At 32.0% G+C, this 20720-nt stretch overlaps 5 protein-coding genes across 10 annotated transcripts; 1 reads left to right on the top strand and 4 right to left on the bottom strand.

The window, feature by feature from the left end:
• Window positions 1–126: 126 nt before the first annotated feature.
• LOC122631781 (NADH dehydrogenase [ubiquinone] 1 beta subcomplex subunit 8, mitochondrial) lies at window positions 127–1745 on the bottom strand. 3 transcript variants are annotated; one of them, XM_043817867.1, is made up of 4 exons: window positions 1695–1745; window positions 582–806; window positions 355–513; window positions 127–271 (listed from the first exon to the last, which is right to left on the bottom strand). In XM_043817867.1, the coding sequence occupies exons 1-4, from the start codon at window positions 1728–1730 to the stop codon at window positions 212–214; spliced, it is 480 nt and encodes a 159-aa protein (XP_043673802.1). In that variant the 5' UTR covers window positions 1731–1745; the 3' UTR covers window positions 127–211. The 3 variants fall into 3 exon arrangements, with proteins under 3 accessions (XP_043673802.1, XP_043673804.1, XP_043673801.1); XM_043817869.1 differs by lacking the exon at window positions 1695–1745 and adding an exon at window positions 1028–1171; XM_043817866.1 differs by lacking the exon at window positions 1695–1745 and adding an exon at window positions 1028–1166 and having other exon boundaries at window positions 582–811.
• LOC122631766 (ATP-dependent helicase brm) lies at window positions 1536–20013 on the top strand. Of its 3 annotated transcripts, none has more exons than XM_043817844.1 (18): window positions 1536–1672; window positions 2255–2570; window positions 13030–13895; window positions 13977–14050; window positions 14126–14369; window positions 14460–14598; window positions 14683–14844; window positions 14940–15281; window positions 15364–15577; window positions 15655–15845; window positions 15926–16083; window positions 16174–16594; window positions 16665–16831; window positions 16909–17100; window positions 17184–17514; window positions 17636–18499; window positions 18684–18858; window positions 18927–20013. In XM_043817844.1, exons 2-18 carry the CDS (start codon window positions 2295–2297, stop codon window positions 19070–19072), a joined length of 4962 nt encoding a protein of 1653 aa, XP_043673779.1. In that variant the 5' UTR covers window positions 1536–1672; window positions 2255–2294; the 3' UTR covers window positions 19073–20013. The 3 variants fall into 3 exon arrangements, with proteins under 3 accessions (XP_043673779.1, XP_043673778.1, XP_043673780.1); XM_043817843.1 differs by having other exon boundaries at window positions 1641–1779; XM_043817845.1 differs by lacking the exons at window positions 1536–1672; window positions 2255–2570 and adding an exon at window positions 5309–5631.
• On the bottom strand, window positions 2819–5077 carry LOC122631778 (inositol monophosphatase 1-like). Of its 2 annotated transcripts, none has more exons than XM_043817860.1 (7): window positions 4597–5077; window positions 4225–4396; window positions 3908–4041; window positions 3584–3843; window positions 3329–3434; window positions 3073–3224; window positions 2819–2997 (listed from the first exon to the last, which is right to left on the bottom strand). In XM_043817860.1, the coding sequence occupies exons 2-7, from the start codon at window positions 4282–4284 to the stop codon at window positions 2876–2878; spliced, it is 834 nt and encodes a 277-aa protein (XP_043673795.1). In that variant the 5' UTR covers window positions 4285–4396; window positions 4597–5077; the 3' UTR covers window positions 2819–2875. The 2 variants fall into 2 exon arrangements, with proteins under 2 accessions (XP_043673795.1, XP_043673796.1); XM_043817861.1 differs by having other exon boundaries at window positions 4225–4392.
• LOC122631776 (inositol monophosphatase 3-like) lies at window positions 7239–9021 on the bottom strand. Its single transcript, XM_043817857.1, has 6 exons — window positions 8771–9021; window positions 8569–8702; window positions 8244–8503; window positions 7996–8101; window positions 7756–7907; window positions 7239–7640 (listed from the first exon to the last, which is right to left on the bottom strand). Exons 1-6 carry the CDS (start codon window positions 8966–8968, stop codon window positions 7513–7515), a joined length of 978 nt encoding a protein of 325 aa, XP_043673792.1. The 5' UTR covers window positions 8969–9021; the 3' UTR covers window positions 7239–7512.
• LOC122631777 (inositol monophosphatase 2-like) lies at window positions 9166–11499 on the bottom strand. Its single transcript, XM_043817859.1, has 5 exons — window positions 11309–11499; window positions 10607–10743; window positions 10195–10457; window positions 9814–10071; window positions 9166–9704 (listed from the first exon to the last, which is right to left on the bottom strand). The coding sequence occupies exons 1-5, from the start codon at window positions 11375–11377 to the stop codon at window positions 9568–9570; spliced, it is 864 nt and encodes a 287-aa protein (XP_043673794.1). The 5' UTR covers window positions 11378–11499; the 3' UTR covers window positions 9166–9567.
• Window positions 20014–20720: the final 707 nt, after the last annotated feature.

Raw genomic sequence — 20720 nt, 5'->3', positions numbered from 1 at the left:
ATGTCATTGACGAATTATGGCCGATGATAAAACTATATGCAACTTATTCTGTGCAAATCATTGATAAAATTCTGCACTTCTTACATAACAAAAATAATTTTCATTAAATATTAATAAATATGAATATAAATGATGAATTTCATAAATATATTTTTTGTACATACATCATTTATGACATCTACAAAGTATTGTAACATTTCATATTTTATAATTAACGTAGTGATTCGAAGGTATAATGTGTTACACCAGGTTTAGGGTATTGCTTTTGCATCTAAAAAAAAATCATAAATATATTTATAAATAATGTTAAAGATATAGAATAATATATCATTTTTATATTACTCAAGAACTTACAACAGGTTGGAACCAAGGATAATATCTAAAAATCCAATAAAGACTTCCAAAAACTGTTACCACACTAAGAAACATTGCGACTGTTCCTACACCTGAAATTGGAGTTCGAACTCCAGCAGCATAACGATCTTCTCCTATTTGATCTGCTTCAATATGTATCTAAGAAACATGGTACTAATATAGAAATCTATGAAATTTGGAAAATTCAATTTTATTTTAATAATTACCGCTTCATTAAAATTTCTCTTTAATGCAGGAAAATCCCAGGGATAATAAGGATCTTTAGCTTCATTACCTATATATGGAAGTTTTGGATAATCACCAAATCCAAATCCATCCTCATCATAAGTTTTATATTCTCGTGGATGTAAGTTATATTTTTTAGCTGCCGCCTCAATTTCTTCCGATGTTTTTGGTACTTCTTTTTTGGCTCTCCACTTGTAGAGATATGGCTTTACTTAAGGGAAAGATAAAATAAATAGAAAAAGGATAACATTAATTTAAAAAAGCGTAATACACAATGTGATGACATTTATATATTATTCATAATATCAGCATAAAATATAGAAATAATGGGAATAAGTTATTAGATAAATAAAAACTTATGTAATAAAATAATAACCTATTAAAGTGTTAAGCAAGAATGAATTAAGATCAACATTACAGTACTCACTGTCATGGCTATAGTTAACTTTTATATGTAATTTTACATTATTTCTCGATAATAATATAGTTCTTAACGTCATACATTTTTTAACGAGAGCCATTTTTACAGAGGCTCTACAACTTGAAATGGTTAAACACAGTCGAAGAATCGAAACACGCGCGTGTATGTGTGTGCAGGAGCTCTTTGTACCCACAGAGATACGCGTTAAATTTGATTGAAAATATTTATATCGATCGAACAATTACGAATTGATCTTGAATAATTATTTTATCGTTGTTCAATTTTTTGTTCCTTTTATACAACGGAATATGTAATTATCTTCGCGATTCGATTATAATTAAATCTATCATGTCGAGTGACCATTACTCTACGGTCGTTCTATCACGAAACGATCGTTGTCACGCGAACATTTTTTACGTTAGTAAAAATCAATTTGTGACAATTTCATCGATATTTTATTTTATATCATTAACGCCGTTTCTTAAAAGATTATTCTGGGAAAGGTAGGAATATTAGACAAAAGTCTAAAAAAGTTTACAAAGTCGAATAACCTGAAGAAATGGGCGACATTATGACTCAATGACTAGCCTTACGGAAGCTTGAAATCAAGATGGCCGGTTGCTTGCATTCATCAGTGTATCTGGATACAGTGTAATTTTTTTTAGATAATTACCCGTAGAAAAACTGGGAAGATTCGTTCTAGGATCATTGGAGTTTATTGTGTTTTTTCTCGTCATTTTAAGCTGGTCTTACAGACGGTACGTTAAATTCAACATGTAATTATAAGCTTGCAAAAGGTTCGACGAAATTTCGACGAACGAAAGGAATATTTTAATTTCAATACTCTGTCGATTTATTTACCATTTATACAACTTCTAAGCGGTTTTATTGGTTATGTTTGTTTTTTATGATTATTGGAGAATATAAATAAATTATTGTATGTAGGTTTGTTGTGTTGGTATTAACAGTTTTTTTTATAGTAGCTTGTTAGATATTTCTCTGGCAAGGAAGTGTAGTGATAATTAGTAACGCGCGTAATGCAAATAGAATTTAAAATAATTATCATTGAATATATTTAAGTATCAAATTTAAGCAGAAATTTATTTTTTGGAAATTGTTATCGTTGGAGCAAGGCAATAGATTAGTAAAGTGGAAACTGATATTTTATCATTTCAAACAAAGTATAATTTAAATATATAATTTAAACTAACACTTAACATAATATTTGCGTAGGATATAATTATTGAGTAAGCTGGAGTCTGACTGTAGCAATATGGCGAGTCCATCGCCTCAATCTTCTCCTATGCCACCGCCACAAGCTCCAAGCCCAATGGGTCCTCCGCAGCAAGCTCCATCTCCGTCGAATCCTCAAGGCAGCCCCATGGGCCCACCACAACATCATCCACACAGTCCGACGCAAGGATATCAAGGTGGCCCACCAATGCCACCGGGTGGACCTCCTATGTCACAACCTCCACAACAACCACCATCGCAACAACAGAATTATCCACCTCATCCACAGCAAATGCCACCCAACATGGGTCCTCAGGTATTTAATTCTTATCATTTTTTATAAATTATTACGGCTTGTATAACATATTCAATGTTTCTTTTTTATGTTTTATTGTTTTTTATTGATTATATGTTACAAAAAAATATGATAATTACATTCATATATTGATGGAATAAATGCTACTGATGCTATTCAAATGACTGTTATAATTAGCTATTAAAAATATTTAATAAAATAGAAAATACAAAATAAGTCTTATTTATTGATAAATAAATATATTATACAATTCATAGAATATAAAATATTATTTTTTAACTAAACATATACACTTATATTTATACTTAATACAAATTTTTGTTAATAGATTTTAAATCTGTTTTTTTAAAAAGTTCCACAAGTTGTTCTGCAATGGATCGATTGCAAGCTGCTATAACTTTTGGAATCATTAAATCCAATTCATCTCCTATAAAATTAAGGTTAATCAATATCAGCATATTTTCATAATTCAACAAATGAAAAATTTCTATTTATGATATACCATTTGTACTTATCACAATTCCTCCTGCTTCTTCTATTATTAATTTGCCCGCGGCTACATCCCAAGCATCTATTCCTTCAATATGATATGCTTCAACAGCACCCATTGCGACATAACATAATGTAAGTGCTGCGGTTCCTAAGGACCGTATTCTGCAAATGAGAAAAAAATTAATAATTATTAATAAGATTTGTTAATAGAAATTATTAATAAGATATAATATTAAATTACATATTTAATTCTATTATGTATTTACCCATGGGTTCCTTGAATTAAAGCATGCATTCTAGTGTATACACTGACTAAATATGTTTTATCTTTGGCAAGCCATGGTTCCATAGCGATTAATGCTTCAGATAAATCTAGAAACATTGGATAAGTTTTAACATTTTTTTACAAAAATATATTAAGAATAGGCGATAATACATTATAGAAAAATTGTTTATTTTAATTTTAATCTCTACATTGAAAATAGTTTTTGAGTATAATAATAGCAAGTAGTTGTGCTTACCTTGTATATGAGACGTTTGTATTGGTTTTCCATTAAGGAATGCTCCACAGTTTCTTTTCGCAGAAAAAAATTGTTTCATGACAGGATTATAAACGATTCCTATTTCTGCTTTTTTATTTATTAAAAGAGCCAAGGAAATGCAAGTATGTGGAAATCGATGTACAAAATTTGTAGTGCCATCTATAGGATCTATTATCCATGTTGGGTCGTCTGTTAATTTTGGTAATCCATTCTTTGCTACACTTTCTTCTCCAATAAATCTGGAAATCAAAGATGTGTTATCTCTTTCTGTATAAATTGTTATTAGTCATTATTTAAACATACTTATGTGATGGAAATCTTTCGATCAGTCGTTTAATCATTTCATCTTCTATCTTATGGTCATATTCCGTAACAAGATCCCAGTCAATACTTTTACAATGAGTAGTTTTCTTTTTGTTGATAGAATCTTGTATTATCTAAAAGTTGGATAAATAATAGAAAGGATAGTAAAAGGAGTTTTTATATATTACACGTTTCAAACTGAATAAATGTATTTTACATTTTAGTGAGGATTAGCGCGACCATGACCTTTAATAGCGTGATTTCTATTTCGTTTTTTATGATATATGTACATATTTAACAAAAATATTTTCACTCACCTCGCCTGCTAACAGAACTAATTCACTCGCTAAATTATAACATTCGTCTATATCGGTCATTTTGCTTCTGCTTCGCGACTGTTACAACACTTGATTAATATTGACACTCCCACAAACACTTTCGCTTGATCGACGGTGCCTTAAACGAACGAAGAAACCTTGCTTGATCTAGCTAGCAGATGCAGTTAATATGTAAAAGAGAAAGAAGTTAAGTGTGGAATTAATATAAAGCGTTACTTTCGACTGATGTACGTATTGTGAATCATGTGTATATATATATATATATATATACACACAAGTAACGTTCTTTACAACGTCAATTTGATTTACAATTGATTTTAATGTGTTAGAAAGTTATTCGTTCGAACTAACTCGAAATAATAAAATATCAGAATCTCTTCACTCGAATATAATAGACCACGTTCACATCTGAGTTTCCACTATTCTCATTCATTCATTTTCCAAGTATTTAGTGAGCGTGCGATTTTCCCTATCACGTCATTCAAATAATGTGAATGGTATTTCTTAGAACGATGTTCTTTTTTTCCTTAGCCTTGGGAATTTTTATACTTTTATCTTACTTTTGATCGACGTACTTATGTACAAAGATATCATAATGCATACGTATAAGAAAGAATAATCATATTATCTATAATTATATTTACGATAGTACATAATGAAGGATCACATTTATGGTAGTCATTTACGAACTTATTAGTATCGCCTCTTTTTCAACTTATTTTTTTGAAAAAAGAAAACAATTGACAAGGATATTCGATAATAAGCAAATATTCAAACACTACGTTATGTTTAATTGATTCATAACAAATACATAAATTATAGAACGAGATATATTCTTATATTATTGTTTATTTCTCAAGGACACTTTTTCATCGGCTTCACGTATTATCCTAACGAATTCCTTCGCGATCTTCTCGTTGCAAGCACCGATTGCTCGTGGTTTCATAATATCGATTTTCTCACCTGTATTAAATTTTTAAACTATTATTATTATTATTACTATTATTACTACTACTATTGTTATTATTATTATTATTATTAATTTTGTTAAACAATAGTTTTCTCGAGGAATTAACGTACTGGTTTTAAAACTTTCCATTATTAAATATCTAACCGTCTTATGTAAACTTAAAATTTTAAAAAGACGTAGATTACCTGTTACGCGATCAACCACTATACCACCTGCTTCAGTTATAATCAAGGATGCTGCCGCGATATCCCACGTGGAAATGCCAGGACCTTCGATATAATAACCTTCCACTACACCCAAGGCGACGTAACAAAGTGTTAACGCGGCCACACCAAGAGAACGAATACTTAAAAAAAATAAATCAGAATATCAAGCAAGGTCAACGTTGTAGAAATGATCGGGCATTTGGAAAAGGGGTAAATTATTTTTTTATTATTTTTTAATTAATTATTTTAACTACAGTTTTTTTTTCCCCTTGAAGCAACAATATCTGTCGGATAAGATTAAGTAATTTTTTTTTCTCCTTTTAAATTCATATGAATTTATTTAAACGTGTGTGTGTTAAACAAGTGTCCGTGCGTGTGTGGATGTGTACGTGTATTATAATTCGTTTTTTTTTGTCTTACCTTTGTGCTACTCGTGCAATAGCTTGAATTCTTTCGACAGTTTTCTCTCTCATATGATCAATCTTCATAAAACCAGATTCTATGCAGATCAAAGCTTTCGATATGTCTGACAAGATAAAATTTATTTCTTAAAAATCTCTTCTTTAGAATCTCCGTATTGTCTCAAATATTTTCTCTCTTTCTTTCTCTTTCTCCCTTTCATTTATTTTTCTCACCTTGAATTTCCGATACTTTAATTCGTTTTCCATTTAAAAAAGCTCCTTTATCCTTACGAGCTGTAAATAATTGTTCATGGATTGGATTGTAAACTATACCCAAGACCATTTCCTTTTGAATGGCTAATCCAATGACGACGCAAGTATGAGGGAATCCGTGTATAAAATTAACTGTACCATCAATGGGATCAATGATCCAGGTAGGATCATTAGTTAATTCAGGTAATTTTTGTCCGGTCGATTCCTCTGCAATAAATCTAAGACAAGGTTGAAGGATAATTTGTAATAACTCGGTAATTGGTTAATGATATTTCTTGATAATTATTAATGATTCATTTACTTACTTATGACTTGGATATAAATTCTTCAATTTACCAATAATAATATCCTCTATCTTTTTGTCATATTCAGTTACGAGATCCCAATCACCTAATTTTTTATTTATACTTTTAGACCCGGTAATGGCGTCTTTCAGAATCTTTTTAAAAAACGAAACGTCAAAAAGTTTATTCGTGACAATAATTAACATGGGTATTTCATAGATTCGTAGATGATGAATTGATCAATACTTCAAAAGTATTTTTTAGTCTTCTTATCGTTTTAAGTTTTGTTCAATGAAACTTACCTTTGCACATTCCTGCACAAGATTCAATGCTATTTCGTAATATTCATCTTCAATTCCTCGTGCCATTTTCTAATGAAATTTTTTCAAGCTGGACGTAGTATAGAATGTCTCCTTTACGATCGACTTATGAAAAGGCTTCAAGGTAGACTGTCTGGTTACAATATTGTATCTCTTATGTTTCTTACTAATGATTCTCTTGGAGTGGGTATAGAAGTAGTAAGATTTCGAGAGATGATGATCAAACATCGTTTTTCTAACTTTATGCTAAATGATTTTATCTTTGATTTAATATCTCTATCTCTATCTCTATGTTGCATAAAAATGTTCTCACAAATGTATACATTTTAATAGTAGTAGTAATGTAGTAGACCTAATTGGTTTGTTATAACAAGATAGCGATGTTTACGCGCAATGATAATTTTAATTGCATTCGGTTTATGCGAATAGCTTTAAATAATTTTACCGACGACATTTCAAGACTGTCGTATATTAGACACAAGCCTACGAAATGTTCATCAAGTAAATTTAGGGATTAAACATAAAAAAAGACAAATCGATTCTATCTTGATTCGATGTAATTAAAATTTACGTAATACCATTTGCGAGGAATAAATTTCATACCTAATTGTACCTCGTGACCCGTCACGTGGAACGATTTCACGTGGAACTTTTTTTTTTCTCATCACTTAACTTCTTTTTATTGGCTTTTCAGTATTGTTACGACGCACAAAACTATTAATCGAACATTTACATGTTTAGAGATAGGAGAATTATTTTGTTTTTTCTTAATTTGTACAATATTACAATATTACATGTGAGTAGAAAATACGATCAAGTTCGTTGAAGTCTTTTTCTTTGGGTTTTCAAATCTGTATCAACGATCAGTTTCGTCACCTCGCAAGCCAATTGCGCTGTAGACGCGACTATGATGTTTGGTTTCATTAGATTGTAAGGTCCACCTAAGGTGAATGTAAAAATCCTTAGTAAAAAGAAAAAAGGAAAGGGAGGAGAAATAAAAAAGTAAAAGGAAGAAGGTCAACGACAAATATCGAATAGCTCGATTCGCTGTTGTACCTTTCGAATCTATTAAGGTACCACCGGCTTCAGTGACTATAATCATTCCTGCTGCCACATCCCAAGGTTGAAGACCATCCATTTGAAAGCAATCGATTACGCCTTTAGCCACATATGCCATCGATAACGTAGCTGAGCCTACGTTTCTAATGCTAAAAAATGACCGATAAAGATTTTTAAAACGTTTTTATTAGATATTCTGATTTTTAGCTTTTACCGATTAGCATTACTTTAACTCACGTTTGACATGAGTCGAATAGAGCAAAGAATCTAGCCCAAGCAATGTCACGGTTTTTCTGTACTCGTAAACTCCCCACTTCAAACGCCAATAAACTCTTCTTCAGTTCTATATAAAAATAAGAATGTATAGAGCAAAATATATCTAATAAAAAAAATAGTGATGAAAAAAGAAAATAGTCATTAAAAAAAAAAATTGTTTAGAAAGGGAAAGAAGAAAAAAAGTACGTAGTATTATAATTATAATTTACCTGTTATTTTGGATACTCGAATAGGTTTTTCATTTAGAAATGCACCTTGGCCTTTTTTTGCCGTATATAGTTCGCAACTAACAGGATTGTAAATGATTCCTAGGACCACCTCCTTACATATCGTTAAACCTACCGAGATGCAGTATTGTGAAAAATTGTGTATGAAATTAACTGTACCGTCGATCGGATCGATTAACCATGTTGGCGAGTCTGTTAATTCTGGTAATTCCGATAGACCAGTTGCTTCTTCCGCGATGAATCTGCATTATCGAGAAGGTTTTGATAAAACATCATTCATTTAACTCTTGATTCTTATTGTACTCACTTGTGATCAGGAAATTCCTTGCTAAGAGCATTGATCAGGAATTCCTCGATTTGGTGATCAAAATTCGTTACCAGATCTTTTCCTATTGATTTAGATTTTATGATTTTATCCGTATCATCGACGTTTTTAATCGTCTACGAAAAAGAAAGAAAATTTAAGGAACGTGATATTGCTCGTATTCATCTAATTCTCATCGACGTACCTGTCCAGCTTCTAACGTTAGATTTTTCGCGAATTCAAAGTATTTCTCGATATCCTGATCATTTGCCATAATCGTCGAGAAAGAGACTTTCGATAGAATGACTGTTCGATTAGATACGCGTGATGTCTGCTTCGCTCTTATCTTCTTAAGCAATGATATCTGATTCCGAAGATGGCGTCGGTAAATGGATTTCCACATTTAAGATGAATTCTGATTTAATGTGATATTTATATTTCATTATTTTTATTACAAACCTATTACGTGTACTTGAGTAATTACATTGCGCGATGCGACGTTCCTGAAGTACAAGTTTGAAACGATCAGCGATTTAAAAATAATTTCGGACTGTCGATAGATCGATTGTCATCAGTCGATCAACCTAAAACTACCTTCGAAACGTTTATATATTATTCATTTATTTCTTGTAACATTGATTTTTTCTTTTGTTTCGTACAAAATATAATCCTTCAGATTATTTTTATCGAGTTTTTACATCATTTTTATAAGTAAAACACTTATCTATATTGTTACCTGTTTTCTTGATCGAATTTTTTCAATGTGTATGCGTCTAAATATGTATGTATATATATATATGTGTGTATCTCTTTCTTTTTTTTATAAACTATGATAATACTTCGCGACGAAATACAATAGTTATCCATAAATCGAATAGAACAGTCTCGCTGCCCCTTAGAAACTAGTAAGACTTTGGCAAGATAGCAGTCATATTTATAATTATTGTTGTTTAAGAAAAGGTGATAATTCTATTATCTTGTTCGCAGTCAACTTCGAAAATATTACGTTGCCGCCTTAAGCATTGATCTTCTTAGATGGGTTTTAGAATCCGCATGCTTGATCAGTTTGACTAAATCATTGCCTAACTTTGCATTACCAACTGCCACTACCTTTGGAGCTATTATCTTTAACTCTCCACCTAGCATGTAACGATAAAAAACAAATAAAGAGGAAAACAATTAGATAGTAATTTATATAACTTCGTTAGATTGAAATTAAAGAATAATTGTCTTTTATTTGACAAATACCATTTGTATCGATGACTGTACCACCAGCTTCTTGGATAATTAGCACACCTGCTGCTACATCCCAAGGCATTAGATTGTCTGAATGATAACCTTCTATAGCACCCATAGCTACGTAACAAAGTGACAAGGCTGCTGAACCCATTGTTCTTATACCATGAGCTATCGTGACGAATGCCTCGAGTCTACCCAAGACGATATCTCTGATATCTTCTATTATTGCAAAGGAAGTTTCCAAACATAGCAAAGAATGTTCCAAATCTGTCAATTATTAGTAATTTATTAATCAAAGAAACGAAAGAGTTCGTTCCATTATATAAATCTTTCTTTAGGATTGCGATTAAAAAAAGATAGAAAAAAGGATTATTTTTTATCGACTCATACCTTTTATGTTCGAACATTTTATAGGTTTGCCATTTAAAAATGCACCATGACCTTTCTTAGCAGTAAACAATTGTTCCAAAGCGGGATTATATACGATTCCCAGTTGGAGTTCTTTGTTCACAGACAAAGCGATCGATATGCAAGTGAAGGGAAAAGAATGAACGAAATTGGTCGTTCCATCGATCGGATCGATGATCCACGTGGGTGCATCTGTCAGTTCTGGTAGGCATTTCGTCGTTGAGACTGTTTCCTCACCGATGAATCTACAATCATGATAATACATATTAGTGATCTATATAGATGATTGTTAAAATTAATTCATTTTTATCTACAATTGTGTCAATTCGAACATTATTTTTTTCAATCGATTCAATTCATTTTTAACGAGTTTAGTTAAAAGGTAAATACTAACTTATGTTTTGGGAATTCTTTAGCAAGATTATCGATCAAAATTTTTTCGACCTTCTTATCGTACTCTGTCACTAAATCCCAATCGCCAGCTTTCGTTTCGATCTTTTTATTAGATCTTTCAATGGCCTCTCGTATTACCTAAGAAACAAAAAAATTATATCACATAAAAGTTGTTATACTACATTATACGATTGTTATACTACATTATACATTACACGATGCGCGTAATACAGTCTTTTAATTTTATTGATTATTGTGTGATTCATTCTACACGTAGATTTGGAAGGCCATAGATATGATAATAATTTGATTGAATAAACGCGACAGTGATAAGCATATTGTGATCAATGTGGAAGTTAGAATAGAAGGTATGATAAATTATAACATGCACATATATATTATTCAAGATGGAATTATTTGAAGAAGAAGAAGAAGAAGATTCATTGAAAAGTAGTTAATTCATTGGATCAATGTAGCTTGACCTTGAATAAATAATGGTCACTAGACAGCAATTGACATCATACTTTTATTAATTTTAAATGATACAAATTCGTGATCATTGAAATCGATAATTGTATATAATCGCTACATAGTCTCGAATAATAATATTATAAAATAATTAATTGTCTTAAAGGACAAATATCTGCATTTAAAGGACAAATATTTTTGTCAAGAATTATACGATAAAAATTTCTATAGTTACCTTTCCTGATTCGATAGTAAGTTTCAAAACGTAATCGTAAATACGATCGAGTTCCTTTTGATCGATCATGGTATATGTCACTGATCTAAATTGATAAAATTTAAATTACGGTTTACGTTTGACTTTTTATCTCGAACAAATTTCGACTGACTTGGTTGACGATCCGTCTTGGTTTTAATAGCGAGTCGTTGAAGGAAGCTCCGTTTTATGGTATACTTGCGCCCCTTCACCCCCCAACTAAATTACTACCACCACCACCACCACCACCACCACCACCATTATGTGCTTGCATCTGGTCGACATAATAGGAATATTAAATGCCAGTGGAATTTTTTTCTACTTGGCGATATATTGATAGAATAAAGCCTAGGGAGATTAGAGCATTATATATTTATTTTCTTTTTTCTTTTATCCTAGCCGTTAGAAAAGGATTAGAATTAAGCTATTGTAAACGTATGATTTTTAATAGTTTCTATGGACATTGATTAAACAGCGAAAAGTTATTCCAGCTTAACACTTAGATCAATAATTAGTTATTAATAACATCCAATTAATCGATACGAATTATTTCCTGCGTCATTTTATTTCGAGATTAATAATTGATCAATACATAACGAATATAATAATCGGACAATTATTAGAATAAATTTTTGATTTTATAGATCTAGGAAAAAATTGATTTTTTTATGTTTAATGTAATCGTGTCGTAATGAAGAAGTGTTTATTACGTGAAATCCTTTCGGATATGTCGTTGAGTCCCACTTGTGTACATGTACACCGGATGCCTTGCATGCTCCATGAACGTGATTTCGTTCGGTTTGGGGCGTGAACAAGCCATGATCTATCGTTCTTCTATACGTATAAAACGTTTAATATATAATAAAATAATGTCGTGTGTGTATGTTAGCCACAAGTCAAGCACGTGTAATCGCGTGTTCGCCTTATTGTTCGCATGCATATTCTCTACAATATGTTTACTTGGTCCTTCACGTGGACAATTCGTCAGTCTAGTATCTTTTTGTACCCTTTATCTTTTTTTCTTTCGATTAATCTTGTTAGTATACGTCATATTACGAATTATTAGTTGAAAGTATGCTAACTAGTTTTGTCTGTTTCAATTATTTGTACTCGTTCGCATGTTTAACATGTTAAATAAAATTCATTGTTTATAATGACATAGTTTAGCTTTTTTCTTTTTTTTTTCTTTTTTTTTTTTTACCGATTAAGAGGTAAGTTATAGGAAATATCTCGTCCATTTAATATTTTATTGTTTTTTCCTTGATGCATTATCTTGAGGAAAAAATAAAAAATATAACTAATCGATGAACACACACACACACACACACACACAAAGAAGAAGAAGAAAGAAAAACAACGTGAAAGAAACGAATTCATAACAGATGGATATAATAATACCTGCAATAATATAGATCTAACAATAAAGATATAAGAACGAGAAAGATATAAGAAAGTAGATACCAAGAAGTAAATATATATATTGCATGAGGTAATTGTTAAGTTGAGGTATAAGTTTTTAAGTAAAGTATTTCCTTTTATCTTTCAGTAAAAAATTTTATGTCACATGCGATACAACATATGTGATATTAAATGTACACGATCATATACGTGTATATATATGAATATATACGAGTAATATGAATTGGTATTTATAAATTTATATTCTAAATATAATAATTGATTACGATCAATTTGATTTTTAGAATCAAGGTGGATCTGGTCCAGTCGGCCAAGGACCAAATCCTCAACAGGGACCGGTTGGATCGATGGTACCTGGTCAAATAGGTCCTAATGGGCCTCAAAGTGGAAGACCGGTGGGAAACAGTCCAAGTAATCAAATAGGACCTGGAGGACAAATGGGACCTGGCAGTCAAATGAGTCAAAGTGGTCCTGCTAATCAGATGGGTCAGTTAGGACCAGGAAGTGGCCCGGGCACACAAATGGGACCAGGAAGTAGCCCTGGTGGACAAATGGGTCCAGGTAATGGACCTAGTGGTCCTGGTGGTCCAATGGGACCTGGGAATGGACCTACTGGACCTGGTCAAATGGGACCCGGCGGTGGTCCTGGTGGACCGCAATTGGGACCAGGAGGACAAATGGTAGCTAGTAGTCAGATGTCTCAAAGTGGGCCAACAAATCAACTAGGACCCAATGGGCCAAGTAATCAGATGGGTCCAGGAGGACCAGCCAATCAAATGAGTCATGGAGTTGCTAGCGGTCAAATGGGCCCAAATGGACTTGGTGGACAACCGACGTCCAATCAGATAGGTCCCAATACGCCAAATCAAGGACAAATAGTTCCTGGAAGTTCAGGTCCAATGGGCCCAGGTGCACCGGTAAATCAAATGAGTCAAACTGGACCTGGTCATATTGGGCCCAGTGGTCCTACAGGTCCACCTGGTCCTGGTCAAGAAAATTTGAATGCTTTACAAAAAGCTATAGATTCCATGGAAGAAAAAGGTCTTCAGGAAGATCCACGATATTCGCAACTACTAGCGCTAAGAGCTCGCCAAGGAAGTAGCATGGGAGAGAAACAAACATTTAGTGCTCAACAGTTACAACAATTACGGTATAGTTTTTGTAACTGTATGTGCCAGTATATTTTTTTATTTCATACTCAATTAAACATTTTTATCATTATTATTTACAGAGTACAAATTATGGCGTATCGTATATTAGCAAGGAATCAGCCCTTGTCACAACAATTAGCACTTGCTGTTCAAGGTAAACGTATAAAGCATAATATATCGAAATCTATTTACTAACTGTCGATCTTTTATTCTGCTTCAACACAAATAGGCGGAGCTCCACCCCCGGGTATGGCTCAACGTCCTATGGATCCATCTCAAGGACCAACTACTACTGCAGGACCACAAATTCCAGGTCCTAATGTAATAGGTCCTGCAGGTGCTCCAAGACCGGGTTGTCAAACACCTCAACAGCAACAACCACCTCAACAAGGTGCTAAAACTAATAGAGTAACGAGTGTTCCAAAGCCAGTAGGATTGGATCCATTATTAATCTTGCAAGAACGAGAGAATAGGTAAAAGTTAGAAATTATGTTTCTAACAAATGATATACTTACAGTTAGTAATGGCTACTAAACATGTTGTTCGTGATCTTTACATAACAGAGTTGCGGCTCGTATTGCATTAAGAATGGAACAACTTAGTAACTTGCCAACAAATATGCCCGAAGATCTTCGTATTCAAGTCCAGATAGAATTACGGATGCTGAGGGTACTCAATTTTCAACGACAACTTAGATCTGAGGTAGAATTATTACTGTCATAATATATATATATAGTTATTTTATAGGTTAAACGAGTCAACTAATTTTATTGTTGTTCTACATAGATAATAGCATGTACTCGAAAGGATACAACTCTAGAAACAGCAGTTAATGTAAAAGCTTACAAGCGTACGAAAAAGCAAGGATTAAGAGAAGCAAGAGCCACTGAAAAATTAGAAAAGCAACAGAAGTTGGAAGCTGAACGTAAACGTAGACAAAAACATCAAGTAAGTTTTAAATGTTAATATAGAAAAGATAATGATACTGTTACAATAGTAATATCGATAAATCCTTACGTCATTGTATTTTTTGTTTCTTTCAGGAATTTCTTAGCTCAGTTCTTCAACATGGTAAAGATTTCAAAGAATTTCATAGAAATAATGTGGCCAAATTGGCTAGACTCAATAAAGCTGTACTCAACTATCATGCCAATGCTGAACGTGAACAAAAGAAAGAACAAGAACGTATCGAAAAGGAGCGTATGCGTCGTCTTATGGCTGAGGATGAAGAAGGATATAGAAAATTGATCGATCAAAAGAAAGACAAACGTTTAGCTTTCCTTTTATCGCAAACTGACGAATATATTAGTAATCTTACAGAAATGGTGAAACAACATAAGATAGAACAAAAGAGAAAGCAAGTTGAAGAGCAGAAACGTAAAAAGGTAGGAGTAAACGTACGGAAAGATTTTTTTTAACTCTGTTTTACTCTATTATGAAATCTTCATTATTTGAATATATTTGTAGAAGAAGAAGAAGCTTCAGGATGGTGAAATTAATGAAGATGGTAGCCCCAGTGATGATACTCGCGTTGGCGTTATCGAAGTAGCAACTGGTCGTACTTTAACTGGAGATGAAGCACCTTTGATGAGTCAACTTTCTGCATTTTTAGAAGCTCATCCTGGTTGGGAACCAATCGATTCTGAAAGCGAAGACGACGATGAAGATGAGGAAGATGAGAGTGAGAATAAATTTGATAATATCTTATTCATAATGTTCATTATAAACGAACGATAAACATTTTATTAATATCAATAGATAAAGAAAAACCAATGGGCGATTCCGAAGAAGAAAAAGTGAAAAAGACGATACACAAAGCCAAGGTCGAAGATGATGAATATAAAACAGAAGAACAAACATATTATAGCATCGCACATACTGTTCACGAAGTTGTCACAGAACAAGCTTCAATTATGGTTAACGGAAAATTGAAAGAATATCAGATTAAAGTAAGAGAGTTCTATATTTTATATTGTATCAATAATATTTAATAACTAACAATTTCTATAATGAACACGAATTATTTTAGGGTTTGGAGTGGTTGGTATCACTGTTTAATAATAATCTTAATGGTATTTTGGCGGATGAAATGGGTCTTGGTAAGACAATTCAAACTATAGCTTTGGTCACATATCTAATGGAGAAGAAGAAAGTCAATGGTCCATTTTTAATCATTGTTCCATTATCGTAAGAAAAATAATTTTTTATTGCCATAAATATTTTATCATTAAATATTTTTTTCACGATTATTTAATATTGCAATATTTCTTATTTTAGTACACTTTCAAATTGGGTTCTTGAGTTCGAAAAATGGGCACCTAGCGTCGTGGTGGTATCTTATAAGGGATCACCAGCTGGTAGACGTGCCATTCAATCTCAAATGCGAGCAACTAAGTTTAATGTCCTATTAACAACATATGAATATGTTATCAAGGATAAGGGTGTATTGGCAAAGTTGCAATGGAAGTATATGATTATCGACGAAGGTCACAGAATGAAAAATCATCATTGCAAATTAACACAAGTGTTAAATACGCATTATTTAGCACCTCATAGGCTTTTGTTAACTGGTACACCGTTACAGAATAAATTACCTGAGTTATGGGCTTTATTGAATTTCTTATTGCCTTCGATATTTAAATCTTGTAGTACGTTTGAACAATGGTTTAATGCACCATTTGCAACGACTGGTGAAAAGGTAAATGAATTACTATAAATTGTTATTTACTTTTGTAAACAACTCTGACACCTATGTTATGCGACCGCAGGTTGAACTGAACGAGGAAGAAACTATTTTGATTATTCGCCGTTTGCACAAAGTTTTGCGACCATTTTTATTGAGACGTTTGAAAAAAGAAGTTGAATCGCAATTACCTGACAAAGTTGAATATATCATTAAATGTGATATGTCTGGACTTCAAAAAGTACTTTACAAGTAAATATCCATTCGGTTTCCATTCCAATAATATTACATTTTCTTTTTACTTTTGCTCACGCAGGAATATATTTTAGGCATATGCAGAGTAAAGGCGTTCTACTAACAGATGGTTCGGAGAAAGGCAAACAGGGCAAGGGTGGTGCTAAGGCTTTAATGAACACTATTGTACAATTGAGAAAATTATGTAATCATCCTTTCATGTTTCAAGCTATCGAAGAAAAATATTGCGAACATGTTGGCACACAAGGATCCGGAGTTATCACTGGGTATGTGTCTAACAATTATATTATAAAGATGATTATATATTTATATATTTCATCTAAAATATTTATTCATTTTCAATTAACAGACCTGATTTATATCGGGCATCTGGAAAATTTGAACTGTTGGATCGTATTCTTCCAAAATTGAAAGCTACCAACCACAGAGTATTGCTTTTCTGTCAAATGACACAATTGATGACGATTATGGAGGATTACTTAAGTTGGAGAGGATTTATGTATCTGCGATTGGATGGTACAACGAAGGCTGAAGACAGAGGGGATTTGTTAAGAAAGTTCAATGACCCTGGTTCAGAATATTTTCTTTTCTTACTGTCCACTCGTGCTGGTGGTCTCGGTTTGAATTTACAAGCAGCTGATACTGTAATTATTTTTGATTCAGATTGGAATCCACATCAGGTACGATTTATTGTTTGCTATGATGCTATAAAGTGCATACGATGCACACACACACACACACACACACACACACATATAGACGCGCATACCAACGCTAGTATTTCATCCCCTATTATTTTAGGATTTACAAGCACAAGATCGAGCTCACAGAATCGGTCAAAAAAACGAAGTACGTGTGCTTAGATTGATGACCGTAAATTCCGTAGAAGAAAGGATATTAGCTGCGGCTAGATATAAATTAAACATGGACGAGAAAGTCATTCAAGCTGGAATGTTTGATCAAAAGTCTACAGGTTCCGAGCGTCAACAGTTCTTGCAGAGTATTTTGCATCAGGATGATGCCGAGGATGAAGAAGAGAACGAAGTACCGGACGATGAGACGGTGAATCAAATGATCGCTAGAACCGAAGGTGAATTTGAAATATTTCAAAAATTGGATTTAGAACGAAGAAGAGAAGAAGCTAAATTAGGACCGAATAGAAAGTCTCGATTATTGGAGGAAGCTGAATTACCTGATTGGCTCGTTAAGGATGACGATGAAGTAGAAAGATGGACTTACGAGGAAGATGAAGAAAGATATCTTGGTAGAGGTTCAAGGCAACGTAAAGAGGTCGATTATACGGATAGTATCACTGAGAAAGAATGGTTAAAGGCTATCGATGATGATGGTGCGGAATATGACGAGGAAGAAGAGGATGATAAAAAGAAGAAAAAGACAAGGAAACGAAAGAAGAAAGGCGAAGAAGATGACGAACCTATGCCAAAGAAACGAAGAGGTGCTGGATCGTCGATTGATCCAAAGATGAAACGTGCGATGAAAAAGTTGATTATGGTAGTTGTAAATTATACCGATAGTACCGATGGTAGATTACTTAGTGAACCATTCATGAAGCTACCATCCAGACGAGAGTTACCAGATTATTATGAAATCATAAAAAAGCCATTAACTATAAATAAATTGTTGCAAAAAATCGAAGAAGGCAAAGTAAGTATTTCGTTGAGTTTATTATTATTATTTTATGTATATATATATATATATATATATATATATATATATATATATTATTTTCTTTTTCTTTTATTTCTTTGTATTTTTTATTTTCTTTTTTACCAACGATACGAGATATCTTATATTAATATTTCCAATTTCTTTTTTTCCTATCTATTAGTACGCCGACTTTGATGAATTGGAGAAAGATTTTATGCAACTATGTAAAAATGCACAGATCTATAATGAAGAAGCTTCTCTTATTCATGAAGATTCTATAGTTTTGCAATCTGTATTTACGAATGCTCGACAACGTTTGGAGGAAGAAGGAAATATTTCCGATTTAGATGACAAAGGTATTATTATTTGTCATTCTTATATGTTATTACTATCGTCATATTTATTTTTTACAATGATGTTCCAGACGGTGAAGAAGGATCCGATGCTGATTCCAGTGTGAGAATGAAGATAAAACTTAAAGGTAGAAAAAGCGAAGGTAGAGGTGGTCGTAGGAAAAGAGTTACAAAGAAATATATTTCCGATGACGATGATGATGCTGATGACAATTAAATATTAAATGTGATTATTTAATATAGAAGTTTTAAAGAATACGGTAATATTTACATTCAAAACTATTTATCTTAAATTTTTTTTTTTTTGTGAAGCGGTATATATACTTCGCGTTTAAGGCCGACTATTGTAATTATAAACTTTCAAAAGTTATTCTACAAAAAGATATATCTAATAATAATTAAAACTTGATTTTATAGTACAAGATACGATACTATTGTTTAATCAAGTTTAGAAAAGGGCAAATCATTGTTACTAATAGAAGTTCAAAGATAGCTCTCTTCTTATAGAATTAGATATATTTAAGGGAAATAAAAAAGAACAAAAAAGAAAAAAAAAGGAGAAACTGAAGATTCTGCTTTTTTTTTTTTTAAAAATAAACTTTGTTTTAATTTTGAGTGATCATATGTGTGCATCGATTGCATAGTGTACAGTAAAAAATAGGATTAAGGACTGCAATTTTATTTGTACGAACATATTACCAGTTTATATATTGATCGATACTTCTTTTTTTAAAGAAAATATTACAGTAAATTCTGTTATACCATCAAACACTCTTATTAGCCTTTAAAAACCATAATACATTCGAGATATGATTTTTTTCTTCCTAATTATATAGATACTTTTTAAATTTTAATACTTTCAAGTTTTATTAGTATTACACTTATGATATTGCAAATGTAACTGCCAGCGATTGGTTTACAATACACTATTATCTTTGTTATAATTTCACATATTGTCCATTCAAAATGCATAAACAATATTGAAATGGTAATATTATAAAAGCTTAAGATGATCAATTACCAAGTATTTACTAGTACATAATGACATCGTAGTAATTATCCTTATTATAAAAAAACAAGTGTATTTTTAAATTATGTAATTTTTTATTCCAGTACATTAAGTTTAATTCCTTTAGAAATAAATATTTTTTTTCTTCAGGATTGTAATATTTTTCGCAGATCTAATATGATATATATATATATATATATGCATGTATGGATGTGTATATATACATATATGTATATGTATATGTATACATATTTTATATATATATATATATATATATATATATATAAAGTAAATGCAATAAGAAAAAGATTTATTTAATATAGCAGATAATTGTGTTAAATGCAGGAATTTTTTCTGCTGTATTCATTATTCATAATACATTGTAACTTGTTATTCATAGTAGGAGATATATAGTGGGATTAGAAATATTTGAAAAATAAATAGAAAATCACGTAGACGTATGTATAAGGAATTCTTAGAAAAGATATTTAAAAGACCAACAACCATATTGATTCTTGCCAACGGATTTGCTTAGCTAGAATCGTGGTGTGCCTCAATCGTTAGATTCGTATCCCTTCCTTGCAATTTTGGTCCTGTTTTGAATTTAGATGGAATTTAAGCAAGCTGTTGCGGTAGTATCCCTACCTTACCTAACGCCACTCATTGCATATGCCACTATATACTCATTCATTTCAACATCTGCATGTAGACATAATCTGTGTATGTGTGTACGTATATATGTATATATATCTATATATATATGTATTAGTTTACATATGTATATATATATATATACACATGTCTTATTTTAAACTATGTTGCATCTTTCTACAGATTGCAACATATATATATATAT

Source organism: Vespula pensylvanica, chromosome 9 (assembly GCF_014466175.1).
Source record: "Vespula pensylvanica isolate Volc-1 chromosome 9, ASM1446617v1, whole genome shotgun sequence".
Taxonomy (NCBI): Eukaryota; Metazoa; Arthropoda; class Insecta; order Hymenoptera; family Vespidae; genus Vespula; species Vespula pensylvanica.
This window is presented reverse-complemented; position numbering and strand designations above follow the sequence as displayed.

Bases quoted from the DNA above. Each gene is read 5' to 3' on its own strand.
- LOC122631781 (XM_043817866.1), bottom strand. From the start codon at position 1,121: ATGGCTCTCGTTAAAAAATGTATGACGTTAAGAACTATATTATTATCG. The intron at 812-1,027 runs GTGAGTACTGTA...CTTTCCCTTAAG, and splicing joins AGTTAACTATAGCCATGACA to TAAAGCCATATCTCTACAAG. The intron at 272-354 runs GTAAGTTCTTGA...ATTTTTTTTTAG, and splicing joins ATCCTTGGTTCCAACCTGTT to ATGCAAAAGCAATACCCTAA.
- LOC122631766 (XM_043817844.1), top strand. From the start codon at position 2,295: ATGGCGAGTCCATCGCCTCAATCTTCTCCTATGCCACCGCCACAAGCT. The intron at 14,051-14,125 runs GTAAACGTATAA...CAACACAAATAG, and splicing joins ATTAGCACTTGCTGTTCAAG to GCGGAGCTCCACCCCCGGGT. The intron at 16,595-16,664 runs GTAAATGAATTA...ATGCGACCGCAG, and splicing joins TTGCAACGACTGGTGAAAAG to GTTGAACTGAACGAGGAAGA.
- LOC122631778 (XM_043817860.1), bottom strand. From the start codon at position 4,284: ATGACCGATATAGACGAATGTTATAATTTAGCGAGTGAATTAGTTCTG. The intron at 3,844-3,907 runs GTATGTTTAAAT...TTTGATTTCCAG, and splicing joins GAAAGATTTCCATCACATAA to ATTTATTGGAGAAGAAAGTG. The intron at 2,998-3,072 runs GTATATCATAAA...TTAATTTTATAG, and splicing joins AATTGTGATAAGTACAAATG to GAGATGAATTGGATTTAATG.
- LOC122631776 (XM_043817857.1), bottom strand. From the start codon at position 8,968: ATGTGGAAATCCATTTACCGACGCCATCTTCGGAATCAGATATCATTG. The intron at 7,908-7,995 runs GTGAGTTAAAGT...GTCATTTTTTAG, and splicing joins CTATTCGACTCATGTCAAAC to CATTAGAAACGTAGGCTCAG. The intron at 7,641-7,755 runs GTACAACAGCGA...CATTCACCTTAG, and splicing joins TACCTTAATAGATTCGAAAG to GTGGACCTTACAATCTAATG.
- LOC122631777 (XM_043817859.1), bottom strand. From the start codon at position 11,377: ATGATCGATCAAAAGGAACTCGATCGTATTTACGATTACGTTTTGAAA. The intron at 10,458-10,606 runs GTTAGTATTTAC...TCATGATTGTAG, and splicing joins AAAGAATTCCCAAAACATAA to ATTCATCGGTGAGGAAACAG. The intron at 10,072-10,194 runs GTATGAGTCGAT...AATAATTGACAG, and splicing joins AAAATGTTCGAACATAAAAG to ATTTGGAACATTCTTTGCTA.